We start from the raw sequence: 25,092 nt of genomic DNA, 5'->3' as shown, positions 1-25,092 counted from the left end.
ATATACCAGTTAATTTGTATAGACGTATTATTTCATGCCAAGTAAAGCACAAATATTACCATCAGCAAATAAGATCCCGTGAGGATAGTCCTAAACTGGCAAATTTTCCATATTGGACATTGGGAATGCCTTCATTGAAGCGAAAACAAATTAATTTATTGGCTTATGAATTTCCCTTCACTGTACTAGAACTCTATATTAACTCATACTATGGGCCTTTGCCATAAAAATTTACTTGCCAAAATAATTATAAGGTTCAAACCAGCTTTGCCTGATAACAATCCATTAACAACAACAAAACCAGAAATGTTTTTAAGTATCTCTCTGCATGGGAAACTCTTGAAAATGTATCAAGTCAAAATATTCTTGAGAATTGAATGTTGCATACCAAAGTCTGCAATGTTGTGAATAAACATAACTTAAAATTGCTCTTTTAAAACAAATTTCTAACTTATTAACCAAAGAAATAAAAACGTTATATTACGATACATATAAATGTCAACAGTGGGCTATTGCAGTACTGGATCGGCCCGGGCTTGCCTGTAAATCAGATACTGATAGAGCAGACAAAAGATGGCAAGCAATGTAATAAGGAAAACGTGCATCGCAAATAGGGTGCTCAAAAATCTTCTCACTTTTTATTGCATGATTAAAATGTCTGAAATACTATCCTTTGCTCACAAAGACTGATATAATCTTCATTCTTTGGCACATAAAGATCATTCTCTGTTGAAGCACCATACAAACTACAAAGCCAAACACTTGTGGAATTCAATTATAATGGGTTTATTGAAATAACTATACATTCGCAAAAACAAAAATATATTTCAAACACTTATATTTACACTTTAGGAGCAATCAGTAACAATCAGAAACTAGATCTACTTTTGAGAAAAGCGCATGTCTCCCACAACTGCCTAATCATCTAAACACTAAGTCAGTGTTTTTATACTGTTTAGTCACAACAAATATACCTTTGAAGAGTAAAATGGCTGATTTTCAGTAATTCAAGGGCCATAATACTGAAGTGCCTATGCCAATTTTGCTAGTTATCAAACCTGGGAGAGGAATTATGGTCATACACATTTTGTTTAAGTTTGGTGAAGATCGGAAAAAAATGTCTGACTTGGACTTCAGCATTTTTATGAGTCTAGGTGATTCATTAGTTATTGTCAAGGACCATAATTCCAAAGTGTCTTAACCGATTTGGCTAGTTATCGAACTTGGACAAGGTCTTATTTGCAAACACATTTTGTTCGAGTTTGGTGAAGATCGGATACGAAATGTTTGACTTAGAGTGCAGACAAGATGAATGGTTTTTGGTGCATGTTTGAGAATGAAGTCTTCAGCATTTTTATGCATCTAGGCGATTCAAAAATTATTGTCAAGGGCCATAATTCCGAAGTGTCTTGGCTGATTTAGCTAGTTATCGAACTTGGCTGAGGTCTTATGGTCAAACACATTTTGTTCAAGTTTGGTGAAGATCGGATGAGAAATATTCGACTTAGAGTGCAGACAAGATGAATCGTTTTTGGTGCATGTTTGAGAATGAAGTCTTCAGCATTTTTATACATCTAGGTGATTCATAAATTATTGTCAAGGGCCATAATTCCGAAGTGTCTTGGCCGATTTAGCTAGTTATCGAACTTGGCTGAGGTCTTATGGTCAAACACATTTTGTTCAAGTTTGGTGAAGATCGGATGAGAAATATTCGACTTAGAGTGCGGACAAGATGAATCGTTTTTGCTGCATGTTTGAGAATGAAGTCTTCAGCATTTTTATGCATCTAGGTGATTCATAAATTATTGTCAAGGGCCATAATTCCGGAGTGTCTTGGCCGATTTAGCTAGTTATCGAACTTGGCTGGTCTTATGGTCAAACACATTTTGTTCAAGTTTGGTGAAGATCGGATGAGAAATATTCGACTTAGAGTGCGGACAAGATGAATTGTTTTTGGTGCATGTTTGAGAATGAAGTCTTCAGCATTTTTATGCATCTAGGTGATTCATAAATTATTGTCAAGAGCCATAATTCCGAAGTGTCTTGGCCGATTTAGCTAGTTATCGAACTTGGCTGAGGTCTTATGGTCAAACACATTTTGTTCAAGTTTGGTGAAAATCGGATGAGAAATGTTCGACTTAGAGTGCGGACAAGCTTTGTGACAGACACACACACAGACACACAGACTGGAGTAAACCAATATGTCTCCCACACCACTGTGTGGTGGGAGACATAACTTTCAGTTACTTCTGTTATTTTGTTTTGCCTGAATGGGACTGAATGTGATGGGTGCGAACTTATGTCCAAGCGAATATCTCCATTTTGTTATGGTTAGCGGCCAAGCACAAACTGTTCGCAACACAAATACAAGTACATATACCATACAAGAAATGGTTTCGTCTTAATCCTCATGAAAAATTAAAACTGACTTTTAGTTAAATAAACTGTCTAACAGATTTGTAACTTAACATCTATATAGAGTTATTTGGAAATCATTTTAGAGGGTAACAAGATTACATTTTGGCCACTATTTCGTAATGGACAGAAAGACAAACAAGAGCTGTCTGATGACAGCGCGCTCGACTATTCGAAGAATTGATTGAAGAATGGTGTAAAATTATTTCCACGGATATTCAGACAAAAGAAATAAATAGATTAGACAAACAATGTTCCTGTATTACTTTGATTTCGATAAGTCTTGCACTAAATGGCAATATATGAGCCAATTTCGAAGTCCAAAAAGGGCCATAATTCAGTCAAAATAGTTATGTACTCTTGCCTACAGATGGAAATCATAATGATAAACAAGTGTTCAAAGTTTAAAAGCCATATGTCAAATAGTTTTGACAAAACATGGACTTGTATGAAAACAGAACCAATTTCAAAGTCCAAAAAGGGCCATAATTCAGCCAAAATAGATGACAGAGTTATGTTCTCTTTCATATAGAAAGAGACTATTATACTAAACAAGTGATAAAAGTTTCAAAGCCATATGTCAAACACTTACAAAAAATATGAAATGGTACGAAAAACTTAACCAAGATTTCTTAGTCAAAAGGGGCCATAATTTAGCCAAAATCCTTGATGGAGTTATGTACTCTTGCCTATAACTGGACATGGTGATGGTAAACAGGTGTTGAAAGTTTCAAAGCTTTATCTCAAAAGACTTTGTCAAAATATGAACTGGTACGAAATATTAACCCAGATTTCTAAGTCAAAAAGGGCCATAATTCAGCCAAAATCCTTGCCTATAACTGGACATGGTGATGGTAAATAAGTGTTGAAAGTTTCAAAGCTTTATCTCAAAAGACTTTGTCTAAATATGAACTGGTACGAAAAACTTAACCAAGATTTCTAAGTCAAAAGGGGCCATAATTCAGCCAAAATCCCTGATGGAGTTATGTACTCTTGCCTATAACTGGCCATGAAGATGGTAAACAAGTGTTGAAAGTTTCAAAGCTTTATCTCAAAAGACTTTGTCAAAATGTGGACTGGTACAAAAAACTTAACCAAGGTGTGACGCCGACGCCGTGGTGAGTAGGATAGCTCTACTTATTCTTCGAATAGTCGAGCTAAAAACAGTATGCCCCCTCCCCAAACCAAATTCTGGGGAAACATAATTAGAGCTGTAGGACACTGAAGAAATACCAGCTGACAAGATATAGAAAATTTGACAAGTGAGGTGGCATACATCCTGACAAAAAGCCACAAAAACACGTCAAAGATAAAGAGCTCTCAGAAACTATTTAGGATAGACTTACTGTCTCCTATCACCACATCTCATGTCTGAGTAAATTTGTTTTGTTAGCAATTTACAAAATCAGACAGGATTCCAATAAAGACAAGGCAGACAAACCAAGAAACCAATAACAAAAAGAAAATCTTGGTGTTTTTCGGACACTTTCTGAACAGATTACCAAAATACAAAACAAAAAGATCACATCAAAATGAGATTTTCTCCCCAGTATTGTAAGGAAATATTGAGTTAGGCAAACACACAAAATAGCAGCTAATTTTCAGGTTCACACTGCAGCAAGAGGGCCATGATAGCACAAAGTCGCTCACCTGATCTTTACTGCTGACCTTGAATATATGTTATAAGACACTGCATCATGTAAAAACAACAACATGAAGCAGCTGATAAGAAATAGCTGTACATTTAGCTCTGCTGGCCCCTTACAGGACCTAACAGGCATGCTACAGACCAGGTTTGTTAAGATCAATCAAGTGGTGCATGAGAAGAAGTCATTGAAAGATTTGTCTATTTTTAGCTCTGGCAGCCCCGAAAAGAAGCAAAGTAGAATCATAAGAATAAATGATACTACAGACCAAATTTGGTAGAGATCCATTATGTCCTCATGTGGTTCATGGGAAGAGATTGTTCAAAGTAGAAAGTTTATACTGGATAATGGACAAAGTACTATCACAAATGCTTCACACTGAACATTTGCTTAACAATGGCTCAGCCAGAATCTTTGCTTAACAATGGCTCAGCCAGAATCTTTGCTTAACAATGGCTCAGCCAGAATCTTTGCTTAACAATGGCTCACCCAGAATCTTTGCTTAACAATGGCTCACCCAGAATATTTGCTTAACAATGGCTCAGCCAGAATCTTTGCTTAACAATGGCTCACCAGAACCTTTGCTTAACAATGGCTCAGTCAGAATCTTTGCTTAACAAAGGCTCACTCAGAGTATTTGCTTAACAATAGCTCACCCAGGATATTTGCTTAACAATAGCTCACCCACAATATTTGCTTAACAATAGCTCAACCAGAACCTTTGCTTAGCAATAGCTCACCCAGAACCTTTGCTTAACAATAGCTCACCCAGAATATTTGCTTAACAATAGCTCACCCAGAATATTTGCTTGACAATAGCTCACCTAGAACCTTTGCTTGACAATAGCTCAACCAGAACCTTTGCTTAACAATAGCTCACCCAGAATCTTTGCTTAACAATAGCTCAACCAGAACCTTTGCTTAATATTAGCTCAACCAGAACCTTTGCTTAACAATAGCTCAACCAGAACCTTTGCTTAACAATAGCTCAACCAGAACCTTTGCTTAACAATAACTCAACCAGAACCTTTGCTTAACAATAGCTCACCCAGAATATTTGCTTAACAATAGCTCAACCAGAACCTTTGCTTAACAATAGCTCAACCAGAACCTTTGCTTAACAACAGCTCACCCAGAATATTTGCTTAACAATAGCTCAACCAGAATATTTGCTTAACAATAGCTCAACCAGAACCTTTGCTTAACAATAGCTCAACCAGAACCATTGCTTAACAATAGCTCACCCAGAATATTTGCTTAACAATAAGTCAACCAGAACCTTTGCTTAACAATAGCTCAACCAGAACCTTTGCTTAACAATAGCTCACCCACAATATTTGCTTAACAATAGCTCAACCAGAACCTTTGCTTAACAATAGCTCAACCAGAACCTTTGCTTAACAATAGCTCAACCAGAACCTTTGCTTAACAATAGTTCACCCAGAATATTTGCTTAACAATAGCTCAACCAGAACCTTTGCTTAACAATAGCTCAACCAGAACCTTTGCTTAACAATAGCTCACCCAGAATCTTTGCTTAACAATAGCTCAACCAGAACCTTTGCTTAATATTAGCTCAACCAGAACCTTTGCTTAACAATAGCTCAACCAGAACCTTTGCTTAACAATAGCTCAACCAGAACCTTTGCTTAACAATAACTCAACCAGAACCTTTGCTTAACAATAGCTCACCCAGAATATTTGCTTAACAATAGCTCAACCAGAACCTTTGCTTAACAATAGCTCAACCAGAACCTTAGCTTAACAACAGCTCACCCAGAATATTTGCTTAACAATAGCTCAACCAGAATATTTGCTTAACAATAGCTCAACCAGAACCTTTGCTTAACAATAGCTCAACCAGAACCATTGCTTAACAATAGCTCACCCAGAATATTTGCTTAACAATAAGTCAACCAGAACCTTTGCTTAACAATAGCTCAACCAGAACCTTTGCTTAACAATAGCTCACCCAGAATATTTGCTTAACAATAGCTCAACCAGAACCTTTGCTTAACAATAGCTCAACCAGAACCTTTGCTTAACAATAGCTCAACCAGAACCTTTGCTTAACAATAGTTCACCCAGAATATTTGCTTAACAATAGCTCAACCAGAACCTTTGCTTAACAATAGCTCAACCAGAACCTTTGCTTAACAATAGCTCAACCAGAAACTTTGCTTAACAATAGCTCACCCAGAATATTTGCTTAACAATAGCTCACCCAGAATATTTGTTTAACAATAGCTCAACCAGAACCTTTGCTAACAATAGGTTAACCAGAATATTTGCTTAACAATAGCTCAACCAGAACCTTTGCTTAACAACAGCTCACCATGAATCTTTGCTTAGCAACAGCTCACCACAAACCTTTGGTTCACAATAGCTCACCCTGAACCCTTGGATCAGGTGAGCTAACAATCTGTTAATACTGAAAAGTAATGAGACAAATGGAGTTTTTTTATGAAAGCATACATTTGGTGGGAGGGTTGTGAATGGGCTTTTGTCTGTCTGTAATGTCTTAAGGAAGTTCAGGAAGTTATAAACTTGGGCATCTTAAAAACAAACACTTGACTGACTGAGACTAATGGATAAACTGTAATTTCCCTCAAGGTTTCAACTAATTAATCAATGTTTCCCACCACTAAGGCACTGACTGATGTATTTTCAATCACAACTATAAGAAACCCAAGTCTCATTTTGGATACACTTTGAACGTCTTGTGAAAATGGAATCATATCTCCACAATTATATTAATACCGTGTAGAGTATAACTTCTAGCTTCAACAAGAAATGACAAGTTGCACATTTCAGTAGTGCAAACATTTTACACTTCCTGAAGTGTATTGAGCAAAGGAAATGTTTGGTGAATATGTTAACTGAGGGACATAGCAGAACAGTTCCAAACAGAGAGGGTGTAAAAATCACAAACATTTCAACATTGCAAAACTGATCAGTTCTACAGCATTAGTAAATGTGTCTGAAATCCCTGACCAGATATATATTATTTTACTGTATTATTACATCAGTCTGACAGAAGAAACAAGTTAATTTGAGCTGACAGATTATATTTCATGCCATCTAAAGCAAGAATATTAGCCAAAGCATGAAGGACCCCATGAGGACAGTCCCACACTTGAGAAATTTCTGAATCAGACACTGAGACTGTCTTTATTATGGTGGAAATATACTTATTTAATGGAAAGACATTCAAACTGTTTCAGATCAATCTTTTTTTTCCGTAAAGTTTCTTCACTGGTTTCTCTTTAAATATAAGTCAACGCCATTCATAATATGAAATAAGGCACTGCCTCAATCAGGAATCAATCCCACTTCAACTCATCCCATAACATTTGAAAAGAATTGTCTAATGACAGCACGGACCGCAGTACACATTTTTCAAGTCGACAGTAAATATCTCATTCGGTATATTGCACATTACCATATATGGCAAGCCAATTGTCCAATAATTACGTGAACCCCAGTTCACGGTCGAAAAACTAGGATTAACGATCGATAAACTAGGTTTTTCGAACGTAAAACTAGGTTTTTCAAATACTAACCTATATTTTCGAATGAAAACATCAGATACCGGGCGTAAACCATAGTTTACGCTCGTGAACCCAGGTTTACGTTCGATAAACTAGGTTTCTCGATTGAACTATGAATTTCGGTCGTTATCCTATGTTTACGACCGTAAACATGGGTTTACGAACATGAACCAACGTTTACGAGCGTAAACTATGGTTTACCACGTTATCCTATGTTTTCGCTCGTAAAAATAGGTTAGTATTTGAAAAACCTGGTTTATCGAACGTAAACCTAAGTTCACGCTCGTAAACCCAAGTTCACATTCGTAAACATAGGTTCACGCTCGAAAATATAGGTTCAGGTCCGTAAACTATGGTTCACTGTCGTAAACATAGGTTCACGTCCGTAAACATAGGTTCCTGTCCGTAAACCCATGTTCACGCCCGAAATTCATTGTTGATTCTATAATCCTAATATATCGACCGTAAACCATGGTTTACGTTTGATAAACTAGGTTTCTCGATTGAACAATGAGTTTCGGTCGTTATCCTATGTTTACGATTGTTATCCTATGTTTACGCTCGTAAACCCCGGTTCACGCCCGTAAACCATAGTTTACGAACGTGAACCTATGTTTACAACTGTGAACTGGGGTTTACAATCGTGAACCTACATTTACGAGCGTGAACTATGGTTCACGGCGTTATCCTATGTTTTCGCTCGAAAATATAGGTTAGTATTCGAAAAACCTAGTTTTACGTTCGAAAAACCTAGTTTATCGATCGTTAATCCTAGTTTTTCGACCGTGAACTAGGGTTCACGTAATTATTGGACAATTGGCTTGCCACATAGTTACAAATTGATAAACACAGTTTTACGAAGATAAAACTGTATTTCACGGCCGTAAACCTAGGTTCACGCTCGTAAATATAGGTTCACGACCGTAATCATAGGTTTACGGCCGAAATTTATAGTTGATTTCATAATCCTAGTATATCAATCGTAAACCATGGTTTGCGTTCGATAAACTAGGTTTCTCGATTGAACTATGAATTTCGGTCGTTATCTTATGTTTACGACCATAAACTTGGGTTTACGAGCGTGAACTATGGTTTACGTTGTTATCCTATGTTTTCGCTCGAAAAAATAGGTTAGTATTTGAAAAACATGGTTTTACGTTCGAAAAACTTGGTTTATCGAACGTAAGCCTAAGTTCACGCTCGTAAACCCAAGTTCACGTTCGTAAACATAGGTTCACGCTCGAAAATATAGGTTCAGGTCCGTAAACTATGGTTCACGGTCGTAAACATAGGTTCACGTCCGTAAACATAGGTTCATGGCCGTAAACCCATGTTCACGCCCGAAATTCGTTGTTGATTCTATAATCCTAATATATCGACCGTAAACCATGGTTTACGTTTGATAAACTAGGTTTCTCGATTGAACTATGAGTTTTGGTCGTTATCCTATGTTTACGATCGTTATCCTATGTTTACGCTCGTAAACCCCGGTTCACGCTCATAAACCATAGTTTACGAACGTGAACCTATGTTTACGACCGTGAACTGGGGTTTACAATCGTGAACCTACATATACGAGTGTGAACTATGGTTCACGGCATTATCCTATGTTTTCGCTCGAAAATATAGGTTAGTATTCGAAAAACCTAGTTTTACGTTTGAAAAACCTAGTTTATCGATCGTTAATTCTAGTTTTTCGACCGTGAACTAGGGTTCACGTAATTATTGGACAACTGGCTTGCCATAACCGATTTTCGTCCTTTCGCACAGGATCGATTCCCTATCAATTTAAGGGTAGATTTTGGAATAAAAACAACAGTGCCCATATTTGTATTGATGTGCAAGACATTGCGGTTTGGACAAGTTATGTGGATGCTTATTAGGCACAAGGAAAAAGCGTATTCTTCCAAATAAATCCAAAGTCAGACGCTCTGTGCACATGCCAAAAGTACACATTTTTTAATTCGATAGTATATATATATTATTCGGTATATCGCATGTTACCGTAGAGGGAATGGGATTGATCCTGATTTTCGTCACTTTGCAACGAAAATAGGTAGGACCGAGTCCCTATTACAGATATTCCAAAGAACTCCGATGGTACTTATTGGAAATTTTTAATTTTCTAAAATATACTGAGGAATTTTGAATTTATTTTCAGAAAGAGATTTAGATGGAAATAAGCTTATTTTGGACAACAAGCTGGGAAACCATTAGAATAGTCTCAAAAACTATCTTAACCTTGCAAAATTCAAACAGTAACTATGAAAAGAAATACTGTAGTCAACAGAAAAAATTATCTCCTCTGATTATTTTTTCAATTCAGAATAAAGCTTTTATTCCTAGTTTTACTAATTAGGTGTTGGGCTTCTTCAGGCAGCAACAGAATTTTCAAATTTTTGAAAATTTTATGAAGTATTAAATTTTTTGACAAAGCGTATTTCATAAAATGATGATTAGTAACCAAAGGTATTATATCATTTAATTTTTTTTTTGTATTTTATGTTTGCCAAACTCATTATTTCCTCACAACATCGGGGAGAAAATTTTATTTTGATGTAATCTTGTTGTCTTGTATTTTGGTAATCTGTTTAGAAAGTGTCCGAAAAACACAAGGATATTCTTTTCTTTATTGGTTTATTGGGTTGCCTAATCTTTATTGGAATCCTGTCCGATTAGGTAAATTGCTAACAAAACAAATTTGCTCAAACATGAGATGTGGTCATAGGAGTAATATAGTTTCAGAAACTTTGTCTATCCTAAATAGGTTCTGGAGAAATCATCTCAAGGATTTTCATCTTTAATATGTAGCTATGGCTTTTTGTTAGGCTGTATGCCACATAACCTGAAATTTTCTGTAACTTGCCAACTTTTATTTTTGAAGTGAAGTGTCTTCCATTTGTGAAAGGTTAAAGCATCTCTTTATAGGTATTAATATTTCATTTTAGAAATAAAAAAACAATAAAGAGTAAGTTAAATTACTAATTTTGGAAATATGCAAGTTCTCCTTTTTCATATATCAAAATTTTTTAATCAAGTAAATCGAACTGTTAAGTATATCAAACAATATTATTTCTTCTTGTGCAGACAAAGTACTACCTATCTTATTAGAAGACAGTACTTTAAGAAACATACACATTCATGAGATGAAGCAGTATTTTCATATACATATTGCAATCATCTTTAACAAGGCATACATTATATATAGGGAGAGAGTTTCTAAAAAAGCTTATAGCTTCCTACTCAATCCTCTATGTTTGTATAATTGTAACAATTGTAACTATATCAATAAATACCGTTTAAACCAAGGCATACAGGTTTAACCCTTATCATGCTGGACACGATTCTGCATTTGTGACCAGTTTAGATCATGATCAGCCTGCACATTCAGTATGTCTTTGGTATGCACCCCTTTTAACAGTTAATGGTACTGTCCAAATCAAAAGATGGACAAGTTCATTATAGAAATTCAGCATGGTAAGGCTCAAGTATACCAACATTATCCTGATCAAACAAACTTGTTAAACGCAACTAAAAATGTGTATTGTCTAATGAACATTTTCTTGGCAAATTATCTTGAATACTGATCTAATTCAACTTGATTTATCTTTCTAAAATGATATTCCACTTGTATAATTTTAGACAAATAACTTTGTGGGATTTTATATACATTTGTATTACTGATATTGAAAAGAGATTGGACCAAGTACATTCATTGATTCCAGGCCACTTTCCATCATGAGTGGAGTTTCAAGGTCTTCTACTGATATATAAACTTAAGAATATTTCAGTACCTATATATATTACAAAACACTGCTTATTCTATAATGGATGACACTGATTCTCAATACACTGTACAACATGCATTATTTGGAAGGAAAATTTGAACCTATTTTATCATATAACTAGATGCCCATGGGCAACATGTTGAGCCCGCCCTTTGACCCCTAACTGTGACCTTGATCTTTGAGGTAAGAACCTATGGTTTGCACATGACACTCCATCTCATTGAGTTAAACATTCATGCCAAATATAAACAGGATTCCTCACAGCATGTCAAAGTTTTGGGCCAGACAAGATCTGACATGACCTTTGACCTCCAACTGTGACCTTGACCTTCGAGAAAGGAACCTGGGGTTTGCGCAGGACACTCTGTCTCACTGAGGTTAACATTCATGCCAAATATAAACAAGATTGCTCTATGCATGTCAATGTCATGGTCCAGACAAACAAATCCGGACTGATGGACGCACATACACAGAACAGCCATCTGGACAACTATGTCTTCCGCAAGTGAGCTCGATAAAAATGTTGTAGAAATTACGTTACCAACAGGAAATAAAACCTATATGGAAGCACAAAATACAACCAAGCAAAACAACACTAGACTCTGTTTGAATTAGTCATGAAATATTTGTAATAAAATAAAAATTGTATTTTATTACTTTGGCAAAAGTAACAATTCCAGCAAACGGATTAAAATTAATGATTTTAATGTTCAGCTCTTCATGAAAATCAGTAAGATGTGATCCCAGGTGCTAATGTTTTACTTCATTATCCACAATATATACACTGATATCTATTTATATTAAATAGGCATATTTAGTTAAAATATATATTAGACAGTGTGTGTATAGCAGTCGCAACTTGACCGCGATGGTTGACCTTAGGCTGATTATTCATATCGATTATTTCAATGTAGAAATCAAGGGTGCTTAGGGTAGCCGTGTATATTTATATTGAATTAGTTTGTATACAGTGCAGTATCAACGTATATATACTTTTATTATATACCTATATAAATTCTGTAAAAAATCGGCTTGTATTTCACAATTAAATATGAACAGACAGACAAAAATTCCGTATTGTACCTCTTAAATTCCGTATTATACCTTCCGTATTGTATGCTGCCGGACTATTTTCATAAATATGCATGACCCGACACATTTCTATAAATAGCGCACATAAAAACTTCACTAAGTTCCATTTAGTATCGATAAACATTGAAGATGGCGTTCAAGAACAAAACAAGAATCAAAATGGTAAAGGTATACAATAAAAGGGTCATTATAACAGTAGCTAGATCTTGGACTTAGTATTCGGCTCTCGTGGATTTTGCAAAATCCACTCAAGCCGAATACTAAGTCCCAGATCAATCTACTGTTATAATAACCCTATTATATTTGATCAGTTAAAACTTTAAATACACTAATTTATATTTACACAAATTTATATTTCCTTTTTTTCGTGCAGCTCGTTTTTTACGTACACTCCTTTTCAATAATAGGTTGTGCCTTATTATGTATTATAATGCAAAGGTCAACCATCGGGGTCAAGTTGCGTCCACTATATCAACTATGATTGTGATATACTCAATGACCACCTGACTACATAATGCTAGTCCTAGATATTTGCCTTATACACTACATATTAGTAGCTGGCATTTAGCATTGCAAGGAAGTCGACTAAAACATATATCATTTTCACTTGCTGACAACAAACACTGTACATGAAATTTAAGTACTTCAAGAATATCTCTGATTTTTTATGTGCAACCAAGACATTCAGATATATAGATTATACTACTATATAAATATATTCTTAGACTGTGTAATGTGATCTTTTCCATGTCTTATGTCATACAACAGACAGACATCTTGGACAACGATAAAAAAATAAAGTGATTATTTAACTATGACCCACTAAGGAAAATATGTAAAATACACAAGAATTATGGATTGCACAAAATAAGCATATTACAGTCAAACTCGCTTAATTCGTAAACCACCCTTCCCTTAAACTCATCATCAGGTCCCATAGTGTATATTGTTTGATAGCTTGAACTGCCGATAATTCAAACACATTTCGATAGTTCATAAAATTATACATACTAGAGAGAGGCCAAATAAGGTAATTTTGATTTCTGTAATTTTATTAAATTTGCTGCTGCACACTTGTTGAGAGATTTCAGATGCATTTGTACACTTTTTGTTATATTGCACTTTTATGATGCAAGAAAGGTTTTACCCACTGTCTAATTACCACAAAATATTCCCCAAGAAACTTCCATATTTCAATAAAAGACAATTATACTTTCCTTTATCAATTTTCTTCTCTCTGGTCATTTTGTCCAAAATGACACTTTCAATAATTTGTTCAGAAATTTGTCAAATATTTACATCATGCAGCACAACATGTTGTCAATGTCAACGGAATGTTAATTGATACTGTAATCTGTTGATTTTAAATTCTTGCCTACCACGCGAAGAAAGACAAGGTTATCCGGGTAGGAGAACTACACACATGCATATTGATGTCACAATTTGACGTCCTAATATGAAGTCATAGTGTATGAGCAATTTTTAATTTATATCCTTGAAAATATTGAAACAATATCAAAAGCAGGCAAAAAAAATGATCTATCATGAGTGCTAGTGCTCGGTTTTCCATTCCATTCTGCCCCTCGGGTTTGGGAAAACCCTGTCTTACACAAGCAGTCATATAAACAACAACTCAAATAAAGTCAACAAAAATATCTAAGTAACAAGAAATGTAAAATCACCATTTAATAAACACATCATGGTAATAACTTTCAATAAAATTTATTGATATTTAGAAAAATTCTAAAAACATGGGTGATAAATCAATTTAAAGGCACTGACCTCCGGAATTTGGCTAAAATGATCTTTCTTGGTCATATTATAAACTTTTGAACATGAGTTTTTGTTTCTAAACTATCTTAAAAATGCCAAATCAAGAAAAAAAACAAGAAGCTGCGTTCAATAAACGCTTGATGCCCCCGGTGGCATCCTTGTCGATAGATTTTGCACCTTATGATTCAGGTAACTCTAAGTCCAAAATGAGGTCAAGGTCAAACTGAGGTCAGGTGATGTCTGAAGATGAGGAATGGTCACAGGTTACATCTGCATTAGTATCAAGTCATTCTAGTAAGAGGTATTGATGCTAGAGGAAACGGTCCCATTTGGTTAACCTCGTACGGACGGACTAAGGGACGGACACCCATACGATTTATGTATTAGGTGGTCATTCCATTGTTTGAAAACAATAGAATGACCACTTAAGGAACAAAAGAATTAAGTGGTTATGGAATGAATACAAAGGATTTCTATTGTCCTAGGTCATACCTCCTACCACCTAAGGTACCAATCGTGTACGGACAGGACAATCACTATATGCCTCCCGCATCAGTAGATGCCGGGGGCATAAAAAAACATGCTCAAGTTGGGAATCGAACCTGGTGTGCTGCAGCAATTAACATTTTCCTGTTTTCTTGACCAATACACCACAAAGAAATACCTACTTAACAGTCCTTAAATACAAAGCTTTATAATAACTACAGCAGTTTATCTCTGGTACCCCTTATTTTTGAAACTTGAATGGAAAAATAAGTAAAAACATCTAATTCTTATGTGTTTCCATAACATATAATCTGTCAGTAACTAAGTTTCAAAACCTTCTTAAAAAATATAGCATCTAAAAATTTCTTTTTTCTCATTGTTCGATCTGAAGGTCAGTGTGTTTAAAAATTGTGGAATTAGTTTTTCATTTCTTTTCTAATTTTTGTTACACATAAAAACCCTTGAGTGAAAATGACATTAGAGTATGCAGTACCCATGAGAATGCCTGCAGCTATATTTCACAGTTTATTGTGATGAACTGATCGCATCATCAATAATTTGTTAATCTTTCAGTATTTAGGACACCATTAGAGCGTAATTATCTATTTTGAGACAAATATCCTTACTGAAATATAGAAGGATTCTTTCCTGACAAATGCATTTTCATTAGTTAAGAAGACAGAATTATGGTGTTTTCCGATTACACTGTGATCCATAGAATACACTTCTTATTACAACACCTAGAATAGTTTTTGAAGTATTAAAGTGAAACTTGTATGCATGTGTATCGTCTTCTGCAAATCTCCTTGATAACTGTGTGAGGGTGGTTAATTATCGGGTGGTAGAATTAAGGGTTGGTATTGTAGTAGGGTAGAGTATAAGGGTGCACTTATACTTCCTTGCTTTTGAGCTAGCTTTTATAGCGACGTGGTAGAGTGTCCGCCTTAGGTGTGAGAGGTCCCGGGTTCGATTCCCGGTCAGGCCTGAAGTATTTTCAGCCTGTTACATTTGGCGCCCAACGTAAATAACTCACGAGTAGATATGAATGGACACCTTGGAACGTCCCACAGAGGTTCAAACTCCTGGAATTCGAGGACGAATTCTAAAATGGAGGGGGTGTATGTAGTAGGGTAGAGTATAAGGGTGCACTTATACTTCCTTGCTATTGAGCTAGCTTTTATAGCGACGTGGTAGAGTGTCCGCCTTAGGTGTGAGAGGTCCCGGGTTCGATTCCCAGTCAGGCCTGAAGTATTTTCAGCCTGTTACAGTATAATTAGAGGATGGTAGAATTATGGTCATTTACAAAGTAACAACATGGCATAATATGTAAAACAAAGATCACATATAAAAGGTTAAGCTGACCACTGTTTCGTATTTATCAAGTTGTGCATGTCATTGAAAGGACATAAATCAGTGTCTCAATTTGTGGGCAGACATTGATTAATTGAATGAAACCTGAGGGAAATTAAACTGAAACAGTTAATACTAGTCTCTGAAGAACTTTTTTTTTCAAGATAAGCAGAATATGGAAATACTCCATTCCCCGGTGTCCATCCATTCCTGAAAATGCAGTGATGAACTCTGGACCATAGTATGGACAGATTTGTTCAAAATTACAGGTGAACCTCACTGAAATACAAATGCCCACACAAAACTTGGTACAATGTAATACATCGGAGTTTATGGATCAGTCTCAAACCTCCTGCATCAGACTGGTTACCTCTAATATCAAATTTGAAATCAACCTACGGCAAGACAGCATTCCAAGACTGGCCTCCAAACTGAAGTTGTTTAGTTTCTGAGTGTGGGAACTATCTCTGTATTTCTGTGGGAACCATCTCTGTATTTCTGTGGGAACAATCTCTGTATTTCTGTGGGAACCATCTCTGTATATCTGTGGGAACCATCTCTGTATTTCTGTGGGAACCATCTGTATTTCTGTGGGAACCATCTCTGTATTTCTGTGGGAAACATCTCTGTATTTCTGTGGGAACAATCTCTGTATTTCTGTGGGAACAATCTCTGTATTTCTTCCATTGAGAGGATGATATATATTTATAATTTGATTGGCGAATACACAATTTGTTTTCTGCAATAGCAGGCAATATCAGAATTGCAGACTAGAAAATGATCGTATCACATGAAGAACCCATAGTCCAGTTTATCTGTCTAGTACACTTTTCTGTTTTCTGTCAAATTAACATAGTTCCTGCATCTCAAATGAAAGATTTACCTGCCAGGGATTATTCTTCTGAACATGTATTTGCTATACTGTTTATCTTTATATCTTAGTTGCATGAAATAACACATCTATTCGGCCAAATTGTTTCTGCACTCAGACAAGTGCATTAACACAGCTAAATGATATGTATTTAGTCAAGAATTTGAGACACAATTTGCATACTGCTGATTATATTGCACATCGTTATCGAAGAAAGTAGAATAATGTTTTATCATCAATTCACCATAACTATTATGTGATTTTCAATGCATACTGCTGGAAGGGAAAGTTTTTTAGCACTTTCAATATTAAATGATATTAAAACAAAAATCAGTTTACGTTCAGCTGCAAGTTTCAGTCTCTCACAATACACAATTATCCCATCAAAAACTTCTAGTCACTCACTGACTTTGTCCAAATATATTTTCCGCATTATTTTTTGAAAAAAAAAAGCAAAACTTCAGTAAAAATAGACTTTTTAGACATGATAATAGTTTATTTCATCACAGAAATTGAATAGATCTAGATATCAATATGGCTTCTATCCATATCAAAATGCAGAAGCCACTGAAAAAACATAAATCAGTGCCTCATTGTTATGAACTCTGATAATTAATTAACTGAAACCTATTGTGAACACAAATTAATTAATCGAAACCTTGGGAAAATTACAATTTATAAATTAACCTAAATTTTTTTCTGTCTGTCATTGTTACATAATGATGCCCATAAGGCTGAACACCACTAAATCCAGCAGTTCTTTATTTCATATAAAATCCACTTACTTGAAAGCAGTTTTTAGACATTTTCTAGCATATCAGATTTTCAGAGACTTCCCATAAAGAATATTGCAACTATAGAAAAACAAAATGAAAATGGGGTGTTAACTTTTATATAATTAAACTACAGTTCATTAAGTACAACTGCAGAAAACTGATATTGCTATATTGCAATGAAAGACAAAATACTCATAAATTACATGTAGAAATTTGTATGTCATTAAGAAGGTTTCTTCTATAAATGTTACATTTGGTAATCCCCCATAAAACATTGTAAAGTATAAGCTTATTGTGTCACAAATTTCCTCACAAATCATTGTAATGTACAGGCTTATTGTGTCACAAACTCCCCTATAAATCCTTGTAATGTACAGGTTTATTGTGTCATAAAAAAAACATAAATCCTTGTAATGTACAGGTTTATTGTGTCACAAAATCCCAAATAAATCACTGTAGTGTACAGGTTTATTGTGTCATAAAATCCCAAATAAATCATTGTAGTGTACAGGTTTATTGTGTCATAAAATCCCAAATAAATCACTGTAATGTACAGGTTTATTGTGTCACAAATTCCCAAATAAATCATTGTAGTGTACAGGTTTATTGTGTCACAGATTCCCCACAAATCATTATAATGGACAGGTTTACTGTGTCAAAAACTCCCTCATAAATCATTGTAATGTACAGATTTATTGTGTCACAAAACCCCCCATAAATCATTGAAATGTATAGGTTTATTGTGTCAAAATATCCTCAACAAATCATTGTAATATACAGGTTTATTGTGTCACAAACCCCCTCACAACTGTAATGCACACGTTTATTGTGTCACAAAATCCCCCATAAATCATTGCAATGTACAGGTTTTTTGTATCACAAACTCTCTCACAAAACATTGTAATATACAGGCTTATTCTGTCACAAATTCCCTCACAGAACATTGTAATGTACAGACTTATTGTGTCATAAACACCCTCATAAATCATTGTAATGTACAGGCTTACTGTGTCACAAAATCCCCCATAAATCATTGTAATGTACAGGTTTAATGAATTTGTGTCATAAACACCCTCAAAAATCATTTTAATGTACAGGCTTATCATGTCACAAAATCCCCCATAAATCATTGTAATGTACAGGTTTACTGTGTCTCAAAATCCCCAATAAATCACTGTTTTGTACACAAAATCCCAAATAAATAATTGTTATGTACAGATTTTTTGTCTCACAAAATCCAATGTAAATCATTTGTAATGTACAGCCATAACATGTCACAAAATCACCCATAAATCATTGCAATGTACAGGTTTAGTGTGTCACAAAATCACCCATAAATCAATGCAAATACAGGTTTAGTGTGTCACAAAATCACCCATAAATCATTGCAATGTACATGTTTAGTGTGTTGCAAACTCCAGATAATTATGACACTCTGGGTAAAATGTACAGCCTATACAGGTACATTTGAAACTTAGCATCTTGTATTTCAAGTGAAGGTTTTACGTTTTACTTCCTGATATTATCATTATTATGCCATATTTATACAGCACTCTTTTCATGCACATGTACTATTTTGAGAGTGCTTTACAGAATACATGCCAAAAGTACAAGATTACAAATTCAAATAAAAATGGCTTAAACATATAAACATATGAACTAGAATGCACAGCTGTGTGCATTTATTTAGTAATAAACAGACAATGGATTTTAAATCTTTTCTTTGACACAAACAGTTATACAGGATGGATCAGGAAACATTCTTTTTCACAACAAGAAGCTGATATATAGAATTTGCTTGACAATAAAGCAAAAATATTTAACAGTGTATAAACCTCGAATGGAATCTCCAAACTAAATGTGAAGTCTGTACCAACCATTTTGATTATAAAACCATTAACTAAAGTCAGATTCAAAGCCCCATTTAAATCTCTAAACTCAACAGTTTTGTTTCTGTCAAAAGATGTTTCATAAAAGTCGATATACATCTCAGCAAAATTATCAGTCAAAATGATGTCTTGTATGGAATAAAACAAGAGGACCATGATGGTCCTGAATCGCTCACCTCTTCCCACATGATCCAGTTTTGAGTATAACGTCGTTTTTTCTATTATTTGACATAGTGACCTAGTTTTTGAGCTCATGTGACCCAGTTTTGAACTTGACCTAGATATTATCAAGATAAAAATTCTGACCAATTTTCATGAAGATCCATTGAAAAATATGGCCTCTAGAGAGGTCACAAGGTTTTTCTATTATTTGACCTATTGACCTAGTTTTTTAAGGCACGTGACCCAGTTTCAAACTTGACCTAGATATCATCAAGGTGAACATTCTGACCAATTTTCATGAAGATCCATTCAAGGGTATGGCCTCTAGAGAGGTCACAAGGTTTTTCTATTTCAAGACTTACTGACCTAGTTTTTGATCGCAGTTGACCCAGTTTCAAACTTGACCTAGATATCATCAAGATAAACATTCAGACCAACATTCATACAGATCCCATGAAAAATATGGCCTCTAGAGAGGTCAAAACGTTTATTCATTATTTGACCTACTGACCTACTTTTTGATGGCACGTGACCCACTTTCGAACTTGTCCTAGATATCATCAAGATGAACATTCTGACCAATTTTTATGAAGATCCATTCACAAGTGTGGCCTCTAGAGAGGTCACATGGTTTTTCTATTTTTAGACCTACTGACCTAGTTTTGGACCACACATGACCCTGTTTCGAACTTGACCTAGATATCATCAAGATGAACATTCAGACCAACTTTCATGAAGATCCATTGAAAAATATGGCCTTTAGAGAGGTCACAAGGTTTTTCTATTATTTGACCTACTGACCTAGTTTTTGAGGGCACGTGACCCACTTTCGAATTTGACCTAGATATCATCAAGATAAACATTCAGATCAACTTTCATATAGATCCCATGGAAAATATGGCCTCTAGAGAGGTCACAAGGTTTTTCTATTTTTAGACCTACTGACCTAGTTTTTGACCACACGTGACCCAGTTTCGAACTTGACCTAGATATCATCAAGATGAACATTCTGACCAATTTTCATGAAGATCTTGTGAAATATATGGCCTCTAGAGAGGTCACAAGGTTTTTCTATTTTTAGACCTACTGACCTAGTTTTTGACCGCACGTGACCCAGTTTCGAACTTGACCTAGATATCATCAAGGTGAACATTCTGACCAATTTTCATAAAGATCCCATGAAAAATATGGCCTCTAGAAAGGTCACAAGGTTTTTTAAATATTTGACCTACTGAGTTTTTGATGGCACGTGACCCAGTTTCGAACTTGACCTAGATATCATCAAGTTGAACATTCTGACCAATTTTCATGAAGATCTTGTGAAATATATGGCCTCTAGAGAGGTCACGAGGTTTTTCTATTTTTATACCTACTGACCTAGTTTTTGATGGCACGTGACCCAGTTTCGAACTTGACCTAGATATCATCAAGGTGAACATTCTGACCAACTTTCATAAAGATCCCATGAAAAATATGGCCTCTAGAGAGGTCACAAGGTTTTTCTATTATTTGACCTACTGACCTAGTTTTTGATGGCACGTGACCCAGTTTCGAACTTGACCTAGATATCATCAAGGTGAACATTCTGACCAATTTTCATGAATATCTTTTGAAATATATGGCCTCTAGAGAGGTCACAAGGTTTTTCTATTTTTAGACCTACTGACCTAGATTTTGACCGCACGTGACCCAGTTTCGAACTTGACCTAGATATCATCAAAGTGAACATTCTGACCAACTTTCATAAAGATCCCATGAAAAATGTGACCTCTAGAGTGGTCACAAGCAAAAGTTTACGCACGCACTGACGGACGCACGGACGGACGGACGACGGACGACGGACACTGCGCGATCACAAAAGCTCACCTTGTCACTTTGTGACAGGTGAGCTAAAAACACTCGTTAACCCTTTACCTCATATGGAATTTACCTAGTGGACACTCCTTATCAATACAGCATACAGGTAAAGGCTTATCAGTAACCAATAGATAAGACAGTCAATACATGACACTATCTCCATATAAGGTACTGGAAAAAATGGCCAGATTTTACAGTGATGTTCTTTGGAGCTTAAATACAGTATTTTCTAATTATCCTAGGGTCTGGGTGTCAACAGAAGATTTTTAGGGTAAAAAATTTCCTTTCTGAAGGTATTTTTTTTTTTACTGTACAATAAACACAAATGCCCAAAATGGCAGTTTGAAGTGAAACAAACATAAAAATGTTCTAATAATTTTATTTTCTGTGTTATTATTTATAAATTATATAATTTCATGGCAAATAAATGAAATATTTTTAACATTTATTAACATTTATTTATCTAAGAATTATATTCAAGAAACAATGCAGAAATCTGTCAAAATTGAGCAAAATAACACATATATGGTTGATATAAAACAAGTATATACATTCTTGTTCAAGTTACTCTGATCCTGTTGAACTATCCATTTACTAAGGGTAAAGAATGATAATTGTTTGCTTGCAATTATTGAAAATGAAATATTTGTAAAAAAAATTTGTCAAATGGATATCAAGCATCGAAAACCGAAAAAGTTCTAGTGTACTAACTTGAATTGGTCAGAAAATTGGACATCGTTACCTTTTTTACCTAAAATCGCATTATTCTAAATCCACAAAAAAATAAAATGGCATTCAATACCTAACAAGTTCTTCTGCCAAATAAATATTATACACTATTTACACATATTTACACACTAATATATATCCAGTATAAATTATTATCCACTGTCATAATCCAAGACGAACACTTTGAACATTCTATATCTGCAAAAAGTACATAGTTTTCCGTGATAATCCTCAAAGACACAAGCTTTCAATACCTAACATGTTCTTCTGCTAAATAAATATTTTACACTATTTACACACTTATATATCCAGTATAAATTATTATCCATTGTCATAATCCAAGATGAGCATGATTCTGCACTTAGAAATTCCAACAGTCATGTTATTTTCTACCCAAAAAATTAACACACTCATTATCACAGATATTCACACAGTTTTACTGGTTATGGTACCGGTGATGGCACCCTTCCTTGCATAAATGGACATTACAAACTGTACATCCATAAACTGTCTCGCGCCTTGCGTTCAGCTGCTTCATGTGATACTGGCAACGTCTCTTTGGACCAGGCAATCGTCCATTTACATGTCCATGAATGTTCTGGGCATCAACTAGGCCTGGATAATCGAATACAATTCCACTTCGTTTCCTCTTGGAGTAACCTCCGATTAGATCTCGCACAAGTTCCAAGCGAAAATCCAGATGGTTGAAACGTTTCCTCTTGTTTATGCGTCTGGATACCATTTTGAACATTATGAAGCTGTTCACAATGGAACAGTTCAAAAGAAACCAAAATAAATACTTCCACCATTTTTTTGAGTTCCTGCCGACATCATATTTCATGCGTAGTTGGTCGTGAAGATCAACCCCACCCATAAACCTGTTGTATGCCGAAACACTGTGGGGTTGTCTCCGCTGAAGCACATCAGCTCCTGCACGGCGGGTAGCAAGCGGTGTTTTGTCGGGCTGACTCAGTGTCGAAAGGTGGTGTACATGTTTTTTGTCCTTCCAGACAGAAGCTGTCAATGGAGTGTCCCCTTTTTGAAGCACTTTGAATTCACCCCTGTTCTTGACGTTGTTCGGCTTTTTCAGTTCTGCCGGGAAGCCTACACGATTCGTTCTAACTGTTCCACAAGCATAAAGTCCATTATCAAGTAACTGTTTCATCAACGGCACACTTGTAAAAAAGTTATCGAAAAAAATATGTCTATGTGTAAGCCTAAGATGGTCCGTAAGTTTCGTTACAACATTGTAGCCTAGTCCATTTTCACCATTGTATGTGTTTCGTCCTAAGTACACCTCAAATTTTGACAAATATGCACTATTTGAGTCACACAACATCCATATCTTTATTCCATGTTTTATTGGCTTAGCCGGCATATATTGTCTGAATGATAGTTTCCCCGTAAACTTGATCATGGCTTCATCTACTGCTGCTTGCTGTGAAAGATCGTATGACATTAGGAATGTTTCTGACACGTGTTGAATCACAGGTTTCACTTTATACAGGCGGTCATAATTCTGGCTTCCACGAGGAGGTTCTGTAGCTCGGTCAGATACGTGAAAATATTGGGACAGTTTCTGAAAGCGGTTACAAGTCTTAATGTTTTGTATTGCTGAGTTTCCAACCAACGGATTTGACGACCAATACATGTCCAGTTCTGGCAAAGCGTTTATACCCATTAGAACATTTATTCCGATGAAAGCCTTCATTTCGTTTTCATTCGTTTCCACCCACTTGTCATCTGGTTGGTCCTGCGTTGCCTTCCAACGTGCGTAATTGTTTGTGTGCCTTGCCATATCTGCGAACATTGCTGGGTGGAACAGCAGATAGAAGAAGTCCAAAGCAGAGGCGGTCTGAACATCAAAGTTATCGGGCAGTCTTGGACCTGTCTGTCCCCGGAAATCAGCAGTCTGTAAAGAAAAAATGATAAACATGTATGTTTATTTTGAAAAACATGTATATTTATTTCGGTTCTAAACAGAAAATAGATATATCTTGCTTTTTTTCTCAATAATTTATAACAGACACCTGTGTGAGAGAACAATTTCACGGTCCACACTCTGGCACTCGGTCACAGAAAATGACCTGCGTAACTTTAGCTACACATTTTTCAGGCTTTTTTTTTTTTGTAGCTGTGACCTTGACATTGGGAGGTTACATGCATCTATTGTATTTTTGTTCAGATATATCTGTGCAAACAAATAAGGATTAATTGCTGCAGAGCACGATTGAAGTCTGAAAAAAAAATCACTCTAAACTACGACATAATTATTTTGCCGACCCGTGCTTACCCGGAAATTTGTGAAATTGTTGGTCCATTCTTGATCATTGTCAGGCTCGTCATCTGACACATCGCTCGACGATGGCGACTCAACACTACTCACATCGCTCACTTCAATGTCTGATTCGATCTCATCGATCGGTCTGCGTGGTTGCACGATATCAGTTGGGTCAAACCCATGAAATTCGTCGCCATAAATTGAATCTTCGTCACTGCTTTCAAAGAGCGCATCCATTTTGGTTTGACTTTGAACTATGAACTTAGCGGGTGATTTATGGGAAATTTTACAAATTATCATTTACGATTGGATGTTTCAGTCATACGTCACCAATATATTTGAATATACTACCCATAAGGCACGCTAATTACCCATAAGGCACGCGGATTTCCGATATACGTCACTTCCATACCGCGTGATATATGG

General features: G+C 35.6%; 2 protein-coding genes across 2 annotated transcripts in view; both read right to left on the bottom strand.

Moving 5' to 3' along the window:
* The window catches only part of LOC123550778 (tubby-related protein 4-like), a 173,407-nt gene that overhangs the window by 24,854 nt on the left and 123,461 nt on the right, over positions 1–25,092 (bottom strand). The window lies entirely within an intron of this gene.
* On the bottom strand, positions 22,173–24,911 carry LOC128556132 (piggyBac transposable element-derived protein 4-like). The gene is made up of 2 exons (XM_053540065.1): positions 24,679–24,911; positions 22,173–24,297 (listed from the first exon to the last, which is right to left on the bottom strand). The coding sequence occupies exons 1-2, from the start codon at positions 24,901–24,903 to the stop codon at positions 22,822–22,824; spliced, it is 1,701 nt and encodes a 566-aa protein (XP_053396040.1). The 5' UTR covers positions 24,904–24,911; the 3' UTR covers positions 22,173–22,821.

The sequence above is a fragment of the Mercenaria mercenaria genome, chromosome 4 (genome assembly GCF_021730395.1).
Source record: "Mercenaria mercenaria strain notata chromosome 4, MADL_Memer_1, whole genome shotgun sequence".
NCBI lineage: Eukaryota > Metazoa > Mollusca > Bivalvia > Venerida > Veneridae > Mercenaria > Mercenaria mercenaria.
Note: the sequence above shows the minus strand (reverse complement) of the source record. Positions and strands in the feature narration are given on the sequence as shown.

Excerpts from the sequence above, each read along its gene's own strand:
- LOC128556132 (XM_053540065.1), bottom strand. The coding sequence starts at position 24,903 with ATGGATGCGCTCTTTGAAAGCAGTGACGAAGATTCAATTTATGGCGAC. Across the intron at positions 24,298-24,678 it reads ACAATTTCACAAATTTCCGG|ACTGCTGATTTCCGGGGACA; the intron begins GTAAGCACGGGT and ends TTTTCTTTACAG.